At 41.5% G+C, this 24,964-nt stretch overlaps 1 protein-coding gene across 3 annotated transcripts in view; it reads left to right on the forward strand.

Moving 5' to 3' along the window:
* The window catches only part of pcca (propionyl-CoA carboxylase subunit alpha), a 343,073-nt gene that overhangs the window by 563 nt on the left and 317,546 nt on the right, over nucleotides 1-24,964 (forward strand). For 2 of the 3 annotated variants that reach the window (XM_041199770.1, XM_041199771.1), the window contains exons 2-4: nucleotides 9,546-9,623; nucleotides 10,456-10,503; nucleotides 16,090-16,158. In XM_041199770.1, coding sequence (XP_041055704.1) covers nucleotides 9,546-9,623; nucleotides 10,456-10,503; nucleotides 16,090-16,158 — 195 coding nt within the window. Of the gene's footprint in view, nucleotides 1-9,545; nucleotides 9,624-10,455; nucleotides 10,504-16,089; nucleotides 16,159-23,787; nucleotides 23,968-24,964 lie in introns of those variants that run through there. The other variant, XM_041199772.1, reaches the window with a different exon arrangement.

A 24,964-nucleotide genomic window follows, 5' to 3' on the forward strand; every position in this document is an offset into this window, starting at 1 on the left:
ATAAGTCCAATGCTGATATGCAGACTCTGCCATGTGTGGGGCAGGGTGGTGCTTGAAGGGCCATCTGGAGGGTTTGTGCGGCCCCTCAGACACATCGACTCGACCTCTGCACGCTGCTGACCAAGTCTCTCGATGTGTTCGGTGCCTTTCTGAATGAACCTTCTCCATTTTTGTTGGTCATAAGACAAGGTCTCCTGTGAGTTGGTGGGTTTTATGCCCTTTTCAGGGATGCTTTGAGGGCATATGTCATTTCTGCTGTCCTGGAAGTCTCATGCTGCGACCGAGTTCCAAGTAGAGCAGTTCCTTCAGGGGTCTGGTGACAAAGTATCTCTCCTTCCCAGTGGAGCTGGTTTTGAGAAATTAGCACCTTGAGGGAGAGGCTAGGGAGAGGGTGTTGCTGTTGGACCGCCATTCTTACCTCTGGATTTGGAGGATCTTGCACTGCTGGATGTACTTCTCCAGTGTTGTAGTTGTCTAAGTCTCTGAAGCATATCGGAGCATGGGGATCACTGCTGCCTGGTAAACCATGATCTTAGCCTCTGGGTTGAGATCCTGGCTCTCAAATACGCTATACCTCAGTTGGCTGAAGGCTGATCTGACACATTGGAGATGATGATGAATTTCGTTGGCTATGTGTGCCTTCGTTGAGGCGAGGCTCCCAACATACAGAAAATGGTCCATATTTTCCAGGATCTCGCCATTGATCTTACTCAATAGGGAAGGTGTTTGGCATTGTAGCTGATTGGAAGAGGACCTTAGCCTTCTGGGTGTTTAGTGAAAGGCCCATTTGGGAATGCTGTACTGTCAGTGGTGCAGTTTTTCAAATGAGATGTTAAACTGAGGCCCTGATGCCCCCTCAATGCAATGGAATCTTTTACATCCATCGAAGGAGAGCAGGGGAGTTTTCCCTGTTGTCCTGGCCAGTGTTTATCCCCCATTCAACATCACAAAAAACAGAGGATCTGGTCATTATCACAATGCTGTTTTTGGGAGCTTGTGTGTAAAATGGCTTCTGCGTTTCCTGCATTACAACAGTGACTACACTTCAAATGTTTCATTGGCTGTAAAGTTCTTTGGGACATCCTGAGGTCATGAAAGACACTAAATAATTGCCAGTCTGTCTTCCTGTGGTTCAGTGGTTAGCACTCCTGCTCCTCAGTAGGTTAATCTCCTTCTGAATAACCCAAGTCAGCACCCCTAGTGCAGTGCAGTACAGTGCTACAATGTCGAAGCTGCCATATTTCAGAAGACACTATTTCAAAGAAAAGCATGGGAGTTTACCTCCAGTGTTCATGGGATGTGGGTGTCGCAATGCTTGTTGATGAGCGTTGTTGTGGGTCTGGAGCCAAATGTAGGCTAGACTCTAAAGGGGCATTTATGAACCATATGGGTTTTTGCAACAATCAACAATGGTTTCATGGTCATCATTAGCTGACCACCATCTGCTGTGATGGGATTTGAACCAGAACATTACCCTGGGTATCTGGATTAATAGTCCAGTGATAATACCACTACACTGCCTCCCTGTGTCTCTGTTGTTCAACTAACACCACTTCAAAGAAAAAATAGATTATTCTGTTGCTTCTTGTGGGCGCTTGCCATGTGCAAATTTGGTGTTGCATTTCTTGTATTAAGTTTTTCTTAGAAAAACTTAGAAAAGCTGCATACTTTTAAGTGAGTTTGAGACATCTTAGTTTTTGTTTGACACGGTTTCCACTTTTTCTGGCGCTGGCAGATCTTGATGATGTTTACTGAGCTGTACTTCATTCCCTTTGCAGCCTTCATAATTATGCACCTAATGATCAGTTGCCCCATTCATTACTATGTATACTTTCAGTAGAGAAAACTAATTTCTGATAATATAAAGAACTTGAGTTATTATATGCCAGATTTCAAATTTGTTTTTGTAGTGTAAATGAAGTTTGAGACTCAGGATCAAGGTACTCTTATGACAGTTAATCAAACATTTGTTTTCAAATATCCTGTAAATGTAGGATAATTAAGTGATTATCCTTAACTTTCCTACATGGAAAGTAGAATGGTATTGATACTATTTTGTTATATTTGTTGACTGAACAGGGAGAAAACAGTACTATTGTAACACATACAAAAATGCTTATCCTGAAATCCGCCTTTATTTTTGCTAGAACTAGTGTTGTTGATCGTACTGTATTATGCAATAGTGTAGCTTAGAAACATAGTTTTGTATCCATGTTTATTTCCAAAATAATAAAAGTAAACAATTGAAGGCATACAATTCAGGGCAGTAGTTCATTGTACATGAGGGAACAAGTAACATTTATTCTGAAACTTTAATCTCGATGATCTTGACAAAGCATCTTCAGGGAGCCTCAGTCTGATTTGTTTATCAGAGCCTGCCCCTTTTTTGCATTTCAATAAGGTTTTGAGTCCGAATGCTTCATCTCCTGTTGTCTACGAGATGTGTGCCTCTGAGTGTGCTCCAACACTTGGCATTTCTTCAGACTAGCTTTTTAAAAATTCTTTCATTAGACGTGAGCATCGCTGGCAATTTCCCTTGAACTGAGTGGCTTGCTCGACCATTTCAGAGGACAGTTGAGAGTCAACCACAGTGATGTGGTTCTGGAGTCACGTAGGCCAGACCGAGTAAGGATGGCGGATTTCCTTCCCTAAAGGGCATTAGTGAACTAGATGGGTTTTTACAACAATCGATGATAGTTTCATGGTCACCATTACTGAGACTAGCTTTCAATTCCAGATTTACTAACTGAATTTAAATTCCATCAGCTGCTGTGGTGGGATTTGAACCCGTGTCCCCGAGGATTAGCCCGGACCCCTGAATAGAGTTGAAAGCTTTCTATATTATTTTCTTCTTGAGCTCTCTGCCTGAAGGCGCTTATTTGCTGAACCTCGATTAAGTGCCACAATTTTATTTACTACCGTAGGGTGAGGAGGCAGATCCTGAGGCCACTTCAGCCGGAATTCAATTCAGCCTCAGCCGGAACGGCGATTGAGCCCTATGCTGTTGGCTTTAATCTGCTTCACGTGCAAGCTGTCTAACCAACTGAGCTAACCACCCTCCCTTGGCCAGCCTCTGGTCACCAGCATGGTTTGCTTGTAATTGAAGTAAATGATCTTGAAGAATCTTCGTGACTCTTGTGCTTGACTGGTCAACAAAGAGACCAGGAAATTGCCAACATTGCTCTCTGTGCCAAGGTAGTTCGGGCAGCAGAGATTAGCCAGCCAATATTAATGTCTCCAGGAAGGTTTCTGTCTCTTAGTCATTGTTCCAACATGTGGAAGTGGACTTCTTTCAGTGGATGTGACACCAATATAGAGTCAGGATAAAATTGGGGTTGATGCCTTCAACTCTTCTTTCCACCCCCCCCCCCCCCCCAAACACCCACCACCACCAAGTGCTCAAATTGCTGGACAGCACTCATTGTCGAGGCTCATACTTGAATAATGGCGCGATGTGACTCTGGATAGTTAATTCCTTTAGGAGGGGAGAGAATTGAGAGAAGAGGGGAAAACATCTGACACTGATGTTTGATCAGTGATGATAAGTATGGAAAGTGCTTTATTGCCAAACAATCTTATGCATGACCCTCTTGGACCTGCTGATGTCGAGATGGCTGAACTTGAAAGAGGTACTGGAAGATTTAAATACAGAAGGTCCTTCAGGATGCAGCTGAGTTTGTATCATGGAGTAAAAATATTTAACTCATAGATAAAAACAAAAAATTGCGGATGCTGGAAATCCAAAACAAAAACAGAATTACCTGGAAAAACTCAGGTCTGGCAGCATCGGCGGAGAAGAAGAGAGTTGACGTTTTGAGTCCTCATGACCCTTCGACAGAACTGACTGAATGTTAGAAGAGGGGTGAAATATATGCTGGTTTAAGGTGTTGGGGTTGGGGGGGTGGTTGTAGGGACAAGCAAGCAGTGATAGGAGCAGATAATCAAAAGATGTCACAGACAATGGAACAAAGAAGTGTTGAAGGTGGTGATATTATCTAAACGAATGTGCTAATTAAGAATGGATGGCAGGGCACTCAAGGTACAGCTCTCGTGGGGGTGGGGTGGAAAGACTAGCCCGGCATACGAGATTTAAAAATAATGGAAATAGGTGGGAAAAGAAAAATCTATATAAATTATTGGAAAAAACACAAGGAAGGGGGAAGAAGCAGAAAGGGGGTGGGGATGGAGGAGGGAATTCAAGATCTAAAATTGTTGAATTCAATATTCAGTCCGGAAGGCTGTAAAGTGCCTAGTCGGAAGATGAGGTGCTATTCCTCCAGTCCGTGTTGGGCTTCACTCGAACAATGCAGCAAGCCAAGGACAGACATGTGGGCAAGAGAGCAGTGTGGAGTGTTGAAATGGCAAGCGACGGGGAGGTTTGGGTCATTCTTGCGGACAGACCGCAGGTGTTCTGCAAAGCGGTCGCCCAGTTTACGTTTGGTCTCTCCAATGTAGAGGAGACCACATTGAGAGCAACGAATGCAGTAGACTAAGTTGGAGGAAATGCAAGTGAAATGCTGCTTCACTTGAAAGGAGTGTTTGGGCCCTTGGACGGTGAGGAGAGAGGAAATGAAGGGGACTGTCCACCAATATCCATTGCAAGCCTACCGATTCCCACAGCTACCTCGACTACAGCTCCTCACACCCCGCTTCCTGTAAGGACTCCATCCCATTCTCTCAGTTCCTTTGCCTTCGTCGCATCTGTTCTGATGATGCTACCTTCAAAAACAGTTCCTCTGACATGTCCTCCTTCTTCCTTAACCCAGGTTTTCCACCCACGGTCGTTGACAGGGCCCTCAACCGTGTCCGGCCCATCTCCCGCGCATCCGCCCTCACGCCTTCTCCTACCTCCCAGAAACATGATAGGGTCCCCCTTGTCCTCACTTATCACCCCACCAGCCTCTGCATTCAAAGGATCATCCTCCGCCATTTCCACCAACTCCAGCATGATGCTATTACCAAACACATCTTTCCCTCACCCCCTCAGCGGCATTCTGTAGGGATCATTCCCTCCGGGACACCCTGGTCCACTCCTCCATCACCCCCTACACCTCAACCCCTACCTGTGGCACCTCCCCATGCCCACGCAAAAGATGCAACCGCTGCCCCTTCACTTCCTCTCTCCTCACCATTCAAGGGCCCAAACACTCCTTTCAAGTGAAGCAGCATTTCACTTGCATTTCCTCCAACTTAGTCTACTGCATTCATTGCTCTCAATGCGGTCTCCTCTAAATTGGAGAGACCAAACGTAAACTGGGCGACCGCTTTGCAGAACACCTGCGGTCTGTCCGCAAGAATGACCCAAACCTCCCTGTCGCTTGCCATTTTAACACTCCACGCTGCTCTCTTGCCCACATGTCTGTCCTTGGCTTGCTGCATTGTTCGAGTGAAGCCCAACGCAAACTGGAGGAACAGCACCTCATCTTCCGACTAGGCACTTTACAGCCTTCCAGACTGAATATTGAATTCAACAATTTTAGATCTTGAATTCCCTCCTCCATCCCCACCCCCTTTCTGCTTCTTCCCCCTTCCTTTTGTTTTTTCCAATAATTTATATAGATTTTTCTTTTCCCACCTATTTCCATTATTTTTAAATCTCGTATGCCGGGCTAGTCTTTCCACCCCACCCCCACGAGAGCTGTACCTTGAGTGCCCTGCTATCCATTCTTAATTAGCACATTCGTTTAGATAATATCACCACATTCAACACTTCTTTGTTCCATTGTCTGTGACATCATTTGATTATCTGCTCCTATCACTGCTTGCTTGTCCCTACAACCACAGCACCCCCCCCCAACTTCTCTTCCCCCCTCACCTTAAACCAGCATATATTTCATCCCTCTTCTAACATTCAATCAGTTCTGCCGAAGGGTCATGAGGACTCGAAACGTCAACCCTTTTCTTCTCCACCGATGCTGCCAGACCTGCTCAGTTTTTCCAGGTAATTCTGTTTATATTTAACCCATGGCTCTTTTTTTAGCACTAACCACTACCATTAACACTCCCTTTGTCCTTTTGTTAATGACATCTTTGTCAATCCCTCCTTTGTCCCTACCTATCGCTGGCCTTCTATCTGGCTCCACCTGCCCCACCCCCTCTTAAGCAGTATAAATTTCATCACATTTCCACTCCTATGGACCATGCTCTGACCAACTTTAGTTATAAATATAGCAGAGATGGGGCAAAAGGCTCTTTGACCAGACAGGGTGTTTGGAGCTGGGAGGTCATGTAATTAAGCCCCTAGGAATAATCCATCCAGAATTGACAAGCTGGCCCTTGTGGGGATGATTGCAGTGGGCCCAACTGATTGTGGCTGGTGACGGGACTCCTGGGGCTTATCTTTATGTTTCGGGTTTTATAGTCATATGGAAAGTATCTTGGTTGTTACTGTGACTTGTTCACATTATCTAAGATTGCAGCGATTAGTAGGTGATTTTTTTAAATATCAGAACGATGTGTATTTCAGTGATGTGATTTCTACATTCCGTACATGTGAATTGTTTGTACACTGGTCAGAATTGTATCAATTCAGATCTATAATTTGTGAATTATCTCGTATTTTTAAATTGGATTAAGTATTCCTTGATTTTTTTGGGGGATGTGGGGGGTTGGGGGTAAGCCCACCATATGAGACATGCCAGAAGTGTTACATTTGATACCTCAGTAGACAGGACATTTCTTTTGGAAACTGTTGGCCAGAGCGGATTGTGAAGATCTCGTTGAGAATTTAAGTTTGAAGTTGGAGGGGAGATGGACAGAAGTCACAGTGGAATGTGTTGATTTTTGCTTGCCACGTTAACAGATTAATTTAACTGAACTAGATTGGTAGCCATTTTTTCCAATGCGTTTTTATAAATGTATTGTAATTGTAATGGTTGCTTGCCATTTCAACACCCCACCCTGCTCTCATGCCCACATGTTCGTCCTTGGCCTGCTGCAATGTTCCAGTGAAGCCCAATGCAAACTGGAGGAACAGCACCTCATCTTCCGACTAGGCACTGTACAGCCTTCCGGACTTTACATTGAGTTCATGGTCTGAAGTTGTTGAACTCCTCCACCCTCACCCCCTTTTCAAATCCCCTTTCTTCTACATTCATTGTTTATTTTATATCCACTTATTTTTATTATTATTTGTATTCATTTATCTATGGTTTTATCCCCCTTTTTATCCCCCCTTCTATCCCATTTCCTATCCTTTTTTTTCTCCAGCACTGCCCCCTCCCCCCACCCCATTCCCTACAGGGCCATCTGTTACTTGTTCCATGTTGTTCTTTCACACAACGCTACCCTTGTTCAGCTATTATCACATTCTGCTTTCTTATCTTTATGCCACTATCAGCACCTTTTTTTAGCAATAACCTTTACCATTAACGCTCCCTTTGTCCTTCTGTTAATGACATCTTTGTCAATCCCTCCTTTGTTCCTACCTATCGCTGGCCTTCTATCTGGTTCCACCTGCCCCACCCCTCTTAAACAGTATAAATTTCGTCACATTTCCACTTCTCGTCAACTCTGAAGAAGGGTCAAACGGACTCGAAACGTTAACTCTGTTTCTCTCTCCACAGATGCTGCCAGACTTGCTGAGTTTTTCCAGCATTTTCTGTTTTTGTTTCAGATTTCCAGCATCCACGTTATTTTGCTTTTATTTTATTGTAATTTTAGTGTTTGCTGCTTCTAGTGCTTTATATTACCATTTGAAAATAAATATAAAAGTGGCTTTAGCTTTAAGCTTCTGCTGTGCATTTGTAGGTGGTAATGTGTGTAATTTCAAAAAGAATTGGATAGTTCAGAATAAAACTATTAACTCCAGTAAGTTGATGACGATAAATGGGATAACTGTTAGATTCTTGAGTACCCGCATCCCTGATAGCAGAACATAACTTTCAGATTGCAGGAAATAAAGATCACAGGAGAATATGGTATTAAATGCCCCAAAACTGTAACTGTTAACTATGAGACACACTGCTGCAACTCACAAAGGCTCCTTCAACAGCATCTTCCTAACCTGAGACCTCTACCACCTGGAAGGGCAAGGGCAGCAGATGCATGGGAACACCACCACCTGCAAGTTCCCCTCCAAGCCACATACCATCCTAACTTGGAACTATATTGCAGTTCCTTCATTGATGTTAGGTCAAAATCCTGAAACTCTCCCCCACCCCAGCCAACCCTAACAGCATTGTAGGTGTACCTGCACCACATGGTCTGCAGCTGTTCAAGAAGGCAGCTCACCTTGAGGGCAATTAGGGATGGGCAATAAATGGTAGCCTAGCCAGCAATGCCTACGTCTCATGGAATAATAAAAGTAAACTTTCTGGCAGTGCAGTAGGCTTTATTACTCAGATACGATAGACAGTAACACCAAGGAAATGATTGCTCTTTTGGAGGTGCTGCCTTTCATGACCTCAGGATGGCCCAGAGCACTTTACAGTTTAATGAGTGGTTTTGAAGACCAGTCACTGTTGTGTAATGGAAGATGTGGCAGCCAAGTTGCACCAGCAAGCTCACACAAACAACAATGAAATAAATGACCAGATAAATTTGTTTTTGTGTGTTAGTTGATAGAAAAATGTTGGCCATGTCATTGGGGAGAACCCTCCTGCAGTTCTTCGAATTGTGCTGAGGGATCGCCTGAGAGGGCAGAGGGCCTCAGTTTAAGAACATAAGAAATAGGACAGGGGTGAGGTCATAAAGCCCCTCGTTTGCTCAGTTAGTCAGCAAGCTCATGGATGAAGTATTATACCAACTTCACTTTCCTGCTCTTTCCCATCTTGCTGCCACTCTAGTGCTCAAAATTCTATCAATCTCGTTCTTGAATACACTCGCCAACTGAGCATCCCCAGCTTTCTGGGAAAGAGAATTGCAAAGATTGATAACCCTTTGATTGAAGGAATTGCTCCTCAGCTCAGTCCTGAATGGCCAATTCTTTATCCTGAGATTAGGTGTACTGGTTTTACACGCTTTTGAGAGAGCTGGCAGTGTAGTGGTAATGTCATTGGACTAGTAATCCAGAGGCCCAGGCCAATGGTCTGTGGGCACTGGTTCGAATCCCGCCACAGTTGGTGAAATTTAAATTCAACTATTAAATTCTGGAATTGAAAGCTAGTCTCAGGATAAAGGTAATCATGTCGATGATCAGTCATGATCTGTTTGAATGGCAGAGCAAGCACAACAGTCCCCTATTTCCTATGTTCCTATGAGACGGGTGGATGGCTTTAATAAAGATTAGTTATGATTTATTTCAAAGGGTTGAATAGCCTCCTGCTGTTCCTATGTCCCTGACTCCTGATACCTCGCTATCTCTCCCTCCTTCTTTATGATGCTCCTTAAAACTTACATCTTTGACCAAGCTTTTGGTCACATGCCTTAATAGTTCCTTCATTGTCATGTGCTGTTTCATCTCTCATATGAAGCACCTTGGGACGTTTTACTAAATTGAAGGCACTATATAAATGCAAGTTGTTGCTGTTGAATGTGACACTGAATGTTGCCCTGATTTCACTAAGTCAGAATTCTAATTACGTGATTTTTATTTGTTTTTCCAGCATGCATCATCCCGTTCCAGGTGCAGCTTTGCTGTCTCTCGTGTGTTGTACTCTACAGTTTATGATCCAAATGAACCAGTAAGTTCTACTTGGTAGAGGCCTTAAGGGTTTATAGGGTAGATGTAGAGAAGATGTTTTCACCTGAGGCGACACCAGCGCCTGGGATCATAAACATAAGGTAGTCACTAATAAATCCACACAGAGGGATTTTTGTTTTCACACATTTCTGAAAATGATTTGCTCACAGGTACAGAAGGAAAGATAGTTAAATTTGCAGCTACCAAATTAAGAGGACAAGGCAAATTGAACAAAAGAGAGAACTGAAGGAGGGTATAGGTTAGTAGAGTGGGCAGATAGATGGCAGATGCAGTTCAGTATAGATAAATGAGAAGTGATATATCTTGGAAAGCAACAATGAGAGGAAATAAAACCATAAAATAGGTTTAACATTTGAGGGGTAGAGAGAGCCAGGAGCGTGTGCACACCGATCTACAATGGTGGGAATGCAGGTAGGAAAGGTAATTAAAGGGCAAATAGGATTCTGAAAATAATATTGGGCCAGATTTCTTCAGTTTCAGTTAATTAGTAGAGACCTTACACTTTGCCTCAGCATCTTTAGGTTAAGGAGGGGAAAATCAGCCAGTCTTCATGTGCCTGATTGTAATCAAGTGATCAGTGGAAGGCTGAGTAAAGCACATGATGAATCATGTCCCCATGGACCTGCTATTTTGGGGCAGCCAGAGCTAATAGACTTAATAGAGCCAGGAAAGGATTTGGAGAATATTTGAAAGGTGTTGGGAATGACACATTCATTTTACTTTGTCAAATATTGATGTTAACCTTAGAGCAATTAATAAACCTTATCTTTAGTTATAAACTACTTTCTTTTTGGTGTTTGTCTTCCCCTCAGACATTTGACAAAATCCTAATTGCAAACAGAGGAGAGATTGCCTGCCGGGTAAGCTGTTTTCTATTACAATGTATTCTTCACTAGTTAAAGGGAAAGCAAAGTTCCAGGAATACGCGTGTTCAAAGATACTCTCTTTTGGAATCATAGAATCCTGCATAATGTCCTGTGGTGGCTCTTTGAAAGAGCTATCCAATTAGTCCCAATCTACTACTTTTTCCCCCCGAGTCTGGAACTATTTCCTTTTCAAATTTATATCCTCAATTGCCCTTTTGAAAGGTTGTACTGGATCTGCTTCCATCACCCTTTCAGGCAGCACATTTCAGATCACAACCAATTCACTGCATAAAAGCCGATTTTCCCCCCCTCTTCCCTCTGGTTCTTTTGCCAATTATATTAAACCTCTGCCCTCCAGTTTCTTCCCCGCTTGCCAGAGGAACCAGTTTCCCCTTATTTGCTCTATCAAACCCCTTCATCATGGAAGACAATAGTATCCTTGAATCTTTTTTTTTGAAAAATAATTCCTGAGCAGAGAGTAGGGTCTCTCTCATTGAGCTGTTCTGTCAACATTAGGGAATGGCCTCGAGCAGCACCAACCATTGTAAACCGTGGGAAATAGGATTTCCAACTGGCTCAAGTGCCACTCTGGAGTGACATGGCCAGGGCAATAGGGACATGTTACTAGTCATAGAATGCTAGCTGATTCCTCAGCAGGCTGGTTTACTGATACACCTGCTATTTGGAAATTTCTGGGATGTTAGTGTTGCCGGCAAAGCCAGCATTTACTGCCCATCCATAATTGTCCTCGGGAAGATGGTGGTGATCTGCATATTCGACAACTGAGTGGCTTGCTAGATCCTTTCAGAGGGCAGTTAAGTATCAACCACACTGCTGTAGGTCAGACCAGATAAGGATGGCAGATTTCCTTCCCTAAAGGACATTGGTGACCCAGATGGGTTTTTAGGACAGTCTGGTAGTTTTATGGTTACCATTGCTGATGTTGGTTTTTATATTCCAGATTTATTTATTTAATCAATTTAAATTCCCCCAGCTGCTGGGGTGGGATTTGAACTCATGTCTCCAGATCATTGGCCTAGGCCTCTGGATTGCTCGACAGTAACATGACCACCGTATTAACACACCTGGTAACTCAGTGGAAGCCACAGAGATAATTCCCTGTAATTGAAGTGCCCTAATTGAAGAAAAAAGCAAGGACTTGCATTTATATAACGCCTGCCACAACACAGGATATCCCAAAATGCATTTCAGCCAATCAAGTGCATTGAAAGTGTAGTCACTGTTGTTAAAATCTAGGCTGGCACTTCCAGTACAATGTTGAGGAAGACTGGCACTGACAGAAGTACTGCCTTTGAGAAATATGTCAGCGAATTTGCACATGGCACAGTTCCACAAGCAGCAATGAGGTAAATGATTAAGTAATCTGATTTTTCAGAAGCGCTGGTTGAAGGATAAACATTGGCCATGACACTGGGGATAACTTCCCTGCTCTTCTGTGATGAGCATCTTGGGATCTTTTACACCCATCTGAGAGGGCATGGGGGCCTCACATTAAACAACTCACGCAGCACCTCTGACAGGTGCGGTACTCCACTTGAGTTTCAGCCTAGATTTTGTGCGCAGGTGTCTGAAGTGTGTCTTAAACCCACAACCTTTTGACTCAGAAGGACATAGATCCTACATGAGAGAATGCCAACAGAAGATGTTGCAAACACCGAGCAGGTGTGGCAGACTCTGTGGAAAGAGAAAAAGAGTTAAGTTTTGAGCCCACATGACTCTTCTTCAGCTCTGAAGAAGAGTCATAGCATCTCAAAACATTAGCTCTGTTTCTCCCTCCACAGATGCTGCCAGACCTACTGCGTTCTTCCAGCATTTTCTATTTTTATTTCAGACATTCAGCATCTGCAATATTTTGCCTTTATTTGAGAGAATACATATTGGAAATTCAATAAACAATTTTAAAAAATCAATGGAATTTACAGTAGAGTTGTCATTCTGTGCCAAAATGGGAGTTCTTTGAACAAAACATATTGAACCATACTTTCATGTTAAGTGTATACTTTTATCTTTAAAGATTGAGAGAACGCTGCTTCTTCCTAAATTTAACTCTGAAAGGTAAATTTTCTCCTGATTCAGAACTTGGTCTGCTGGGAACGCACATTAGGAAATTGTACTGTTGAGGATTTTCCACCTATTAATTTTACTGCACAGAAAATCATGGGCAGTGCCATCCTATTTCCAATATGCACTCTTGGCCTGGTGAGGCTTGCACCAGCAGCAACAAGGCAGAAATGTGCTCCTTATTTTTGTTTATCAAAGCACATCTGAGAAAGCAAATATCTTCAATCTCTACCAAAATGATTTCCCCAATGTGCAATGTCATAAGTAGTAAACATCAGTTCCATGTATGTATTATGTAATTGAGATCAAAGAGACCAAAGCTACATTTAGCTCGGTATAAATTGTCACGGACTTATCCAATTTAAAAGAGTTATCAAAATCTGTAATTTTTCATAAGCACCTTGTTTTGTAATACAATTATAATATGTTTAATTTCAAAGTGCAGATAATCTTGGCATCTTGATGCACTTAATCATGCGGGCATTAATGCAAAAGCAAAATACTGCATATTCTGGAAATCTGGAATAAAAACAGAACATGCTGGAACTACTCAGCGGGTCAGGCAGCATCTGTGGAGAGAGAGAAACAGAGTTAATGTTTTAAGTCAATGACCCTTCTTCAGAACCCCATGAAGGGGTCATCGACCCGACCAGTAACCCTGTTTCTCTCCACAGATGCTGCCTGACCCGCTGAGTAGTTCCAGCATGTTCTGTTTAATTACTGTCATAATGTTGGTTTTAGTTGCTATCACGCTGCCATCTTCATTCTACCTTGAAATGATTTCCAATCAGTACCCTCAGTACAGAAGTAATGGTATAACTTGGGAGCTGGCTCTCAAACTGACTCCCAAGGGTGGTGAAGCCTGGAGATAGGAGACTATCTCTGCAGGTAGACATGTTCATTTGATCTTCTAGCCTGGTGCAAAGCTGTGCATTTTAAAACGCCCAGTACAAATGTATGATATTTTTGTGAATGAACTCAATGTGTTGATTCACATCTATCAGCTACAAATTGCATGAAACTAATCCTGGTCTGCTACAGTAAACTTATGAAACCAATGAGCCCAGTGGAATTAGAGTTTCTCTGGACTTGGCCAGTAGTCTTCTCAGAAGGTTATAAAAAAGAAGAATAAAGATTGTTGTATGAAGTTTGTAAATTGAATTATTTTGGCTTGAAATTTTGAATTTTTTAGTGGGCATAAAAAAATCAGAGGTAGTTATAGAAAAAAATGAAGGTGTGATTAAAGTGCTTAGCCTTACTCTTTAGCCATGTGATATACTTAGAATTTTATTATAAGTTCATCATTAACTCGAGTGTCTACTGCAGATGGATTTTTCAGACTTTTGGCAGAGTAATGGTTAAAATAAAAACCATTAAAATGTTCAAGGTTCTGAATGTTCTTCTGTTTTACTGTCTAGTTCATGTATCACTGCGAGTCCAAGTTAAACTGAATTGGATGACATCCTAAACTGAATAGATAATTATGAGAAGAATACCAAAGATAGTAGCGATAAAGCTGAAAGAGCAGTGGCAATAAAGAATTGGTTGGGAGAACTGCGTGAAAATGGTTCTAATATTTGAATCATGGTTAAAGTTAACACTTTGTGCACAAAGGTAGCTGGCAGCCTGTTCAGTTGCTAGTTGGTTGCGGAAAAGAATATTTACAAACCTTTCATGACTTGGCATCCAGTTTTGTTTTACTGACCTGTCAACTATATTGGAACATTCTTTACTTAAACCCATCGCTGCTATGATTGCAGGCCCCTTTTGGTTCCCAGTTCAGCAACACCTCAGTTTTAAAATTCTAACCCTTGATTTTCAATTACTTCTTAACCTCCCAACAACCCAAGAGATCTCTGTGCTCCTCCAAACCTGGCCTCTTGAGGATCCTGATTTTCATTGCTCCATCATTGGTGGCTGTGCCTTCAGCTGCCTTGGGCCTAAGCTCTGAAATTTCCTCCCTAAACCTCTCTGCCTATCTACTCCCTCTCCTCCTTTAAGGCTGTCTTTTCTGAATTGTATAATTTTCAAAGGTTAGTTTTAAAATTTCCTTCCTTCACCCTTATGTATTGTAACTAAGTTAAGAAGGCTCCTACTTCTTGAGCTCTTCCATGGTTTTTCCTGACCACTAGGGGCTGTGTGGAGAGGCCTACATTAATGGAACCTCACATTCTGTCTCCTGCACTCTGTCTGCTGCCTGTTTGACAGATCTCTTCCCTCCTTTAAGACTCTCCTTTAAACCTACTTCTTTGACCTAGTGTCCTGGTATTTCCTTGTGTGGCTTGGTGTCAAATTTTGTTTTATTACATTCCTGTGAAGAGGCTTGTGGTATTTTTACTACCTTCAAGGTGCTATATTCTTTATTTCACTATTGTTCAAAAATTTCCATTCAGATAACAAGACAAGTCACACCTTTGCATGTATCTTCCCCCCCCAAAGTCATTTGACTGTCTTTTCTGTTTTCCTCACACATCTCACTCAATGTCCTTTTAAAAAAAATCAACGGGGGTTGATTTGGCCGGGGGGGGCGGTGTGTGTGGTGGTGTGGTGGTGTGGTGGTGTGTGTGTGTGTGTGTGTGTGTGTGTGTGCTTTCTCTTGTGCTTCCTTTTGTCCTGGATATCAAGCAGCACCTTACCCTGAGCTCTGATTATCCATCCCAGCAACATGTGCTGTTCCTTGTTGCGGATGGCCTCTTGATTGTGGGGGCTGTATCACTGGCCAGCTCCCGGATTTCAGCAGTCAAAACATTCGAGCACAGTGGTCAGATTAACCAGCATTCTTACCATAGTTCCCCTTTCCTAAGAACCTGTGAATGTGGCTGATAGGGAACTGAGGCCCCGTCTGGGATGAGTGTGACTTGGCCTTGGCTCCATCATTTTGAGGTTTTTCCTCTTCTAGGCATTTCCTCAAAATCACTTGCATGCATCCAATTAAAGAGTGGATGACGTGGAGAGGGAAAGAGAGATAGTTTCCTCCTTGAGAAATGCCTTGAGAGATGGTTAACATTGCTGAAATGTTAATGTTTGAATTTAAGCTGCATAGTACATTTTTAAAATTAATTTCTTGTGTTAATTATTAAAGTCTTTAAACTGCAATAAAATCAATAGCTAGATGACCCTAATTAAGTTTTAATTAACATAAAGGAGCTAATTATCCTTCATTGTTAAAAATAAAACCTTTAATGCAGCAAGTTGTTATGCTCTGGAATGCATAAGCTGAAAGGGAGATTCAATAGTAACTTTCAAAAGGAATTGGGTAAATACTTAAATAAAAAGTCATAAATTGCAGGGAAAGAGTAGGGTTGTCAGATAAATTAGATAACTCTTTGTAAAGAGCCAGCATAGTCATGATGAGCTGAATAGCTTCCTTCTGTGCTTTATATTTTTATGATTTTTTAAAATTTCGATGCGGGATTTTGCCTTTTCTCTCCTCTTCTGTTCTGAAAAGTTATCAACAAATAATTGACTGAGTTAGTAATATTTGCGTTACTTCTGTAGATCATTAAGACTTGCAAGAAGATGGGCATAAGAACAGTTGCAATTCACAGCGATGTGGACTCCAATGCTGTAAGTAACTAATTATCTCTACAACTTAACCCTCTTTTTACTGTTAAATTTATAAATAGGTTGTGATTTATTTTAACATTCTGTTTGTAACTTGTGACTATGCTACATACTAGAAAATCCTTTGGAGTGAAAGAGTCAGTATTATTTTCAAAAATATTACTTCTGATATTTTCCTAGCATGCTTTATAATGTGAAAGATGTTAAAATGCTTTACAATGTGAAGACAAAAACTGAATGTGAAATGAGAGAGAAAGAAAGTCTGACCTGCACTTATATAGCACTTTTCACGACTTCATGATGCCTCAAAGCACTTTATAGCCAATGACATACTTTTGGAAGTGTGGTCACTGTTGTAATGTAGGAAATGCGGCAGCCAATTTGTGTGCAAACAGCAATGTGATAATGACCAGATAATCTGTTTTAGTGGTGTTGGGTGAGGAATATGTATTGCCCAGGACATTAGGGAGAACTCCACCCCACCCCCCCTCCTTCTTCAAAATACTGGATCTTTTATGTCCACCTGAAAGGACTGACAAGGCCTCAGTTTAATGCTTCACCTGAAAGGCAACATCTCCAAGAGTGCAGCACTCCCTTGGCACTGCACTGGAGCGTCTGCCTGGATTTTTGTCTCTGGAGTGGGACTTGAACCCATAGCCTTCTAACCTAAAGATGAGAGTGCTACCCATTGAGCCACAGCCTGGGTAGGGCAAACAGATTCAGTAGTAACTTTCAAAAGGCAAGTGGATATATATTTAAAAAGGAAATTATTTACTTAAGTTGAACTTGGTGGCTTCTTCAGTCACGATTGATGGTAGATTTTTCCAACACAGCAGTTAGTGAAACTAATCAAACTGATGTTTTTCATATCACATGCATGTATAATACTATGTATTACCTACCTTTTTCTTTTTAAGGCTAAGAACATAGATCACATTAAAATACAAAACAAACTTAGGGTTTCAGAAACAACTAACTGTGAATCATTTCAATGTAACATTTCCAACGTGATTGTACAACAAATTATAATGAAGTTCACTCCATGACATTGCACTCAAGTGATCAAACACACAGTCCTCCTTTTAATTGCTATTTTTTAAATAATATTTATTCACTTAGGTTTTCTAAGTTATTATTGTAATAAGTAGCCCTATAGCCCTGAATGTTCTCTACGTATTTCACCACTGTTTTGGACCAGCATCCAGATTTTTAGTTGAGAATGTCCATATGATAGATTAGAAATTGCTACTAAATTACTGCAAAACAGCGTGTTCACTCCTTCATTACAACAAAGGATAGCAAGTATATCAGTGAAACACAACCCACCATTTTTTCAGCAGAATGGACTCGAAACGTTAACCCTGTTTCTCTCTCCACAGATGCTGCCAGACCTGCTGGGTTTTTCAGCATTTTCTGTTTATATTACACATTTCCTTGTGCTTTTTTTTAAAAGAAAAGTGATGATATGAATTGCACACCAAGGCTGAAAGCTACGTCAACAGCAACAATTTAAAAACTGAAATTACAGATGTAAAAGGTTATGGATTGTGGATTAGAGGAGGAACCCTACATTATTTAATGGTAATTTTGGTTGTTCGCAATTTTTAAAAACATTTGTGCACGGGATGTGGGTGTCGCTGGCTGAGCCAGCATTTATTGCCCATCCCTAATTGCCTTTGAGAAGGTGATGGCAAGCCGCCTTCTTGAACCGCTGCAGTCCATGTGTAGGAACACAGCAGTGCTGCTAGGAAGGGAGTTCTAGGATTTTGACGCAGCGACAGTGAAAGAACGATGATACAGTTCCAAGTCAGGATGGTGAGTGACTTGGAAGGGATCTTGCAGGTGGTGGTGTTTCCATGCATCTGTTCCCCTTGACCTTCTAGGTGGTTGAATTCTTGGGTTTGGAAGGTGTTGTCGAAGGATCCTTGATGAGTTGCTGCAGGTGACCAAGAGTAGACAGCAGTAAATTGAATCCTGTTTTCAAATTTTCCGGATTGACACTATTTACTTTCTCACAAAAAAGTAGTAAGTGCCATTGTTCATGGGTGCCAGATGATCTCTGGCCAGTGGGGGTGAGGTGTCTAACATCTCTGCTGATCTTGGACACTGAACTTCTCAGTACATTATTCTTCAACTTGTTTGGGGGTTGGGGGTGAGTTTGGGGGGGGTGGGTGTGTGTGGTTGTTAACAGCTTATCCTCTCTTTAGTCAATGCATACATTTTCCAAAACAAAAACAGAATTACCTGGAAAAACTCGGCAGGTCTGGCAGCATCGGCGGAGAAGAAAAGAGTTGACGTTTCGAGTCCGTTTTCTTCTCCGCCGATGCTGCCAGACCTGCTGAGTTTTTCCAGGTAATTCTGTTTTTGTTTTGGATTTCCAGCTTCTGCAGTTTTTTGTTTTTATCATACATTTTCCAACCAGAATCACCACATGGAGATCAGCAAAGGGAATCCTGGATTCATTTTTTTCATCCTCCTTCTGTGTCCCAGAGATAGTAAAACTAAACTCAGCTTTGTCACTTCCATGACAGCTGAGATTAATATATAGAAACTTGTACGCGTGCTTTGAAGGCCAGATTTTTGTGTGGCTCAGTTGGAAAATTGGCTGAATTTTACATGTGGGTTGAAAAGGTCTTGTATTCCTACATTACAACAGTGGCTGCACTTCAAAAGTACTTAATTGCCTGTAAAGTGCTTTGGGACGTCTGGAAGGTGCTATAGAAGTACAAGCCTTCTGTTCTTTTCCTGGAAGGAGGCAAATCCCATAGCTGTGGAGTATTGGATTAGAAGTACAGCTCAGCCATGATCTAACTGAATGGCAGAGCAGGCTTGAGCTGAATGGTCTTTTTCTATGATACCAATATATTACAAGTCACTGACTTTGAATTGTTTATTTCTGGGGCTAACTAACTCAGAATCAAAAATTTGGCCAAAATTTGAGAAGTAATGTTGGAGCAATATTTGAACCTCTCGCTTTTTTCATTTAATCATGGTGTGGGGGTCCTTGGCAAAGCCAGAATTTATTGCTCAACCCTCATTTACCTTGAGAAGGCGAGCTGCCTTCTTGAACTGCTGTAGTTCACGTAGTGTAGGTATACCCCAGCGCTGTTAAGGAGGGATGAAGGAATGAAGGAAAGGTGATATAATTCCATATTTTGCTGTATTTTAGATTTATTTTGCTGGTCTGAAAGGAGCCAGCATTGTAGCAACCTGTAATTTTAAGTCTACTTTTCTGGGCAGACATATTTAAAAAAATTTTTTTTGGTGTTTTTAGTGCGCAAGTATATTTTTTGTACAATTTACTGTAACCATTTGTAGGATCCACATTATATAATTTTATTCTGTTTCTTCAGTTAGACTTTTTCAAAAACTAGTAACACATTACAAAAACATGCATACTTATCCAAGTCAATTTTCCCCTTTAAAAAGTAAAAATAGAATGAAACACAATAAAGGGCTGTCTGTGCACTTGAATTTTGTGCAGTATTAGGCATTAAGGAAACGTACAGATACAGTGCCCTTCCTGAAAACACTTCAGCCATTCCTACAATTGATACTGGCAGGACAATGTCCCCTGTGTGTTAATGAAGCAAAATTGTGCCCTTCTGCTCTTTTCTATCAACACATCCAGATGGAACATATTCTGACTTTAACTGGCACTAAAACATAAGTTTAAAAACTCAACTTCTGGCCAGTTACTTAAAATCAAGATGTATGGATATGTACATATTTTCAAATCTGGGTGAAATCTTGATAACGATTTGAACAACATGATGAACTGGTCACTGATGACGTTATCATACAAGAAGAACATTGAGTACCCACTTGCGAGTACAGCAATTAAGTCTTACAACCAGAGGTCATTTGTGTCAATGTCCACTCATGAATGCATTAACTTTGAACCTTTCAGGAAGTGGCTTTTGTGTTACATTCCAAAGCTTGGCAGATGAGATGGCCTCCCACACTTACCTTTGTAAACCAACTGGATTGTGGAAATTACCCCACACTGTGCATGCATAAACTGGCCATGACTCTTTTTTTAAATTTGTTCTTGAGATGTGACTGTGCCTGGCAAGGCCAATGTTTATTGCCCATCCCTAATTGCCTTTGAGAAGGTGATGTTGAGTCGCCGCCTAGAACCGCTGCTGTCTGTGTAATGTAGGTTTTTACCTGCAGTGCTGTTACAAAAGGAGTTCCAGGTTTTTGACTTACTGACAGTGAAGGAATAGTGATTATGGATCCAAGTTAATGTGATGCATGATTTGGAGGGAAACTTGCAGTTGGTGGTGTTCCCTTGTGTCTGCTGCCCTTGTCCTTCTTGGTGCTAGAGATTGGAGGCTTGGTAGATGCTGTTGAAGGAATGATGCACTATGCATTGAATTCACAACCTTAATAAAGAAAAAGAAAGACCTGCCCTCATATTGTTCCTTTTACAATCTCAGATTGTCCCAAAGTGCTTTATAATCAATGAAATATCTTTTTTGAAGTGCAGTCGCTATTGTAATGTAGAAAACTTGGCATTTAAACTTATGCACAACAAGATCCCTCAAACAGCAATATGATAATGACCAAATAATCTGTTTTGTAATGTAGGGTGAGGGATAGGTATTGGCCAGGATGTCAAGGAGAGCTCCCCTGCTCTCCTTCAAAATGGTGCCAGAGGACCTTTCATGTCCGCCTCAGAGGGCAGACAGGGCCTAGGTTTAACATCTCTTCCAGAAGATGGCACCTGCAATAGTGCAGCATTCCCTCAGTACTGCACTGGGAGTGTCAGTCTGGTTGTTTGTATACTCATGTCTAAGAGAATAGCAGTGTCATGTTTGTGATATCATTACTCCAGTTCAAGCTGTAGCATGTTTAGCTAGCCTCAAAGACTTGAAGAATGAGAATGACCAGGTTTAAAAATAAACTTTCCAGAGATAACAAAGCTTTATAAGGCCCAATTTATTTGTTTCAGCTGCACAAAATGTACTATGGAAACCAGCAGCTGCAAGCCTGCAGTTTATTTCCCATAACTTCTGCATTTCATTCAGCTATCAGTGTGGTTTAAATTAACTAGTTTTTTCAATTCTGTGCAGACGGTGATGCTCGAGGATGCAGCTGCCAATCACTTCCCACCCATTTTTACAAACCCTGTATGCTGAAGGCCCATTCTGGTTTGACACATTGCTGGACATTCTGCATGACTTCCAGCTGGCACTTCCAGCCCCCCTTCCCAAATTCCTGCCAGTGAGTGTCCAACACATCCCCCTCGGGTGTACCACCTTCCCATGCCAATTGGAAAGCAAACAAGTTCTTCATTACTTGGTTGGATGAATCTTGAGCACCAGTGAAAGAACTTACCATTGCCATCTCCAGTATCTTTATAACCAATAAAAGAAACATTTTTTATAACTAATCATCAATGATGTTCAAAGAGAATAAAGGAAAAACAAAAGGACACAATTTTTGTTTGTATCTCCATGACTTTTCTCTGAGGTTGCTCGTAGCAGAGTCCTAGGGATTAATCATACATTCATTTCTTCACTCAGGAATGGGAATTTTTGGAAGTCTCTACCTCAGCATCCTTGCATGCTCAAAAATTAAGTATATTTAAGATTGGAATCAATATATCTTTGGACTGGGATAGTGAAGTTGAGGGAGAAGGTCAGGCATGACCTTATTGAATGGCAGAGTGTAATTCGATTCTTAAAAGACTTAACAGATTTATCAGGGAACATGAACAAAGTGTAAGCAAGAAATAATAGAAGTAAAAACTGCTGTACCTCATCCTGTAGATGCTCTTTCAGGATTTCTTTTCTGATATCCAAAATATCTGGGCAACATTGGGCAATTTCCAACCTGCCCAAAGGGTTACTTGGTGGAACATATGCATATACAGCAGTGTCAACCATCTCTTAGTGCATAGCACTCTCCCCTCTCAGTCAGAAGGTTGTCAGTTTAAGACTCACTCCATAGACGGAATAGAAAAATCCAAACTGACACTCTGTTGAGGGAGTGCTGCACAATCAGAGGTGAGATGTTAAACCCAAGGCCCCTTCTGGCTTCATAGGTGGGCATAAAAGATCACATGGTACCACTTTGAAGGAGAGCAGGGGAGTTCTCCCTGGTGCTCTAGTTGATATTTATCCTTCAGTCAACATTGTTAAAAACAGATTATCTGGTCATTTTCACATTGATGTTTGTGGGATGCTGTCACGCACAAGTTGCCACATTTCTTACATTTCCTACACTTCAAAAAGTTATGAAGTGCTTTGGGGAAACCTGAGGTTGTGAAAGGCGCTGTATTAATGCAGGTCTTTTATTTTAATGAAATATTAGAAGTTACATTTGTCATTGGGCTTGGGAGCCCACTTTTAGGTTTGAGATTTTTAAGTTATGTAATAGCTAGCTTATGATTTACAATGTTATCAGTGAGCTTAGAGGTAGTGTAAGTGCTGATTTTGTAATGTAATACTTATATAAATATTTGAGCTATTGCTGGCTATGTAATTTATGACTTTCACATGGCTGAAGGTTAAACCTTTCTTTTCATACTGTCTCTGTTTTATAGCTGTTAGATGATTAAGGCAGTACCATTGTTGTTTCTCCATTTTATAAAAAATTCTGTTCCGTCCAGAGGATCAAACAATGGGCTGGATTTTGTAGTAAAAATAAAAGTGAAGCTACCCCTGCTTACTGTTGTCATTGGATGGCAACTTCCTGTGATCATGCAGGTGCAGTTAAGTGTGGAAATCTGGAAGTTGTTGTCTGAGTTACCCTGCTTCGCCAAAAGCTGCGCTACATTCGCAACTCGCTGAAAGACTCTGCATTGAAACCCATGGAGTGGTGTTGAGTTGTTGTCCTTACTCTATAGATACAAACTAAAATTACCAGAAAATGTTAAGGCTTGTCCATTCCAGTATAAGTACCCTTTTAACGGAATGGAAAGTCAAAATTATTGCCAAATACCCCCCCCACCCCTGCCATGACACAGAAAAGTGACTTCAAGAAAGTGAAGTTTCACCCCTTCAAATTTTGATTATTGTTGGAAACTTAACAATAAAAGAACATTTAAATGAATTAATAGATAGATTTTAAGAGCTAGCCTCAGTTAACAAACTGTAAACTTTAATAGTAAAATTTAAATTTTTACAATTTAAAGAATCATGATTTTAAAAATGTTTTCATATGTAATTAAAATACCATGTTGAATTTATATTGGTAAATGTAAATTCATTTAAGCTTTTATTTAAAGGATTATTACTTTTTGTTTCTGTTTTTATTACCCCCATCTTAATTTCAGCTTTCTTCTTTCTTTTTATTTTGCTTTCTGTACTGATTTGATATTTAGTTTTCAGTCTAACTCACACTTTCTTATTCAAACACTTTGCTGCTTATTAACAACTCTTGAGCCGGATTAAGTAGATACACAGTTGCTTGACCTAGTCACATAGGGCCAGATCCCCTGTTAAGCTTCCTGGTGTCTTGTGCCTTGAACGTGGGCTTTTGCCTCACTCCATCACAGATTGAAGAGAGTGTTTCTGGCCTGGCTGAATTTTCTTTGGGGGTGGGGGAGCAGTGGCAGATAGCGATGATGCTATTCACAGAGGAAATACATTCTCCTCTTTCTTCCCTTTTTCACCTTTCCAGAGGTTATGATTAAATGGTACTATGGATCTGCATGTGCCAGGAGTCCACCAGTACCTCAATTCATTCTTCACATGTGAGCCCACTTGAGGAATTGTCGACAGGCTGTTGAACTGGATTTCGTATCTTGACCCAATCCTGTGTTTATCTGCCGCCGACACACTTGTATGCTGTCCAGAAAGGGTTAGTGGATGACTATCAGAGTGGAAACCCTAAGTTGTGTTTTTTTCTTATCATAGAGACTAATAACTTTTTAAAAAGAAAGGAATTCCCTTGATGACAATGGAAAGAAAACTGCTGGGCAAGATTTCACTTTTTAAAACTTTTACTCTAACAAACCAACTAAAATTAATGTAATTCAAACACAGGTGAAGGATATTTCAAATAAAAAGGTAAATTTCACTTTATATAGTCGATACAACAAAGATATGCCTTATGTAGTTACAAGCACTTGCATTATCTCCTGCACAACTGTGGGATCACGTGGAACCTTACAGTCTTTCCAACTCAGCTTCCACCATGTAGGATCTCTCATTTCCCATCCAATCTTTTCAATCTTTTGTATTCACCAGCAGCCGTATTCCAGCCAAAGTCCTGGACATATCACCGACAAGGCACACATCTGTGAGTCCTCTGTCACGCAGGTCATGATAGTCCTGATGGCACGGAATTCCCTGAGACTCCCTTCTCCCCTTCTCTGGCCCTTATAAATGGCCTGGTGGGCTCTAGCAACACAAACTGTGGGGTCTTGTCTAATTCCCAATCTGTTGCCCTTCTAGTCTCCAGCTCTTTGCTCTTTCCAACTATATAACACAAACAGTAACCAAGGGCAGAATTTTCTGCCTACTGGGCGGGCGGGCCTGACCCAATCTCCGGTGGGCAGGGAGCCGATACCCACTGGAGAAGTGGGCCCCGCTGCCATTTTAAGTGGGCGGGCCAATTATGGCCCGCCCAGCATGACGCCAGGCGGGAAGTGCTATGCGCTTCCTGTGCGGGCGGGGGGATTCCCCAAATGTAAGAGTGCGCTCTCTCATGCATGTGCACGAAAGAGCGCCCATCTCCCTGAGGCTAAGTGCTGCCTCAGGGAGATCGCTGAAAGATTTACAAACATTAAAAATAGAAAAATAAAAAAATCCTTAACATGTCCCCCTCATGTGACAATGTCACATGAGATGGGACA

Source organism: Carcharodon carcharias, chromosome 11 (genome assembly GCF_017639515.1).
Source record: "Carcharodon carcharias isolate sCarCar2 chromosome 11, sCarCar2.pri, whole genome shotgun sequence".
In the NCBI taxonomy this organism is placed as follows: Eukaryota; Metazoa; Chordata; class Chondrichthyes; order Lamniformes; family Lamnidae; genus Carcharodon; species Carcharodon carcharias.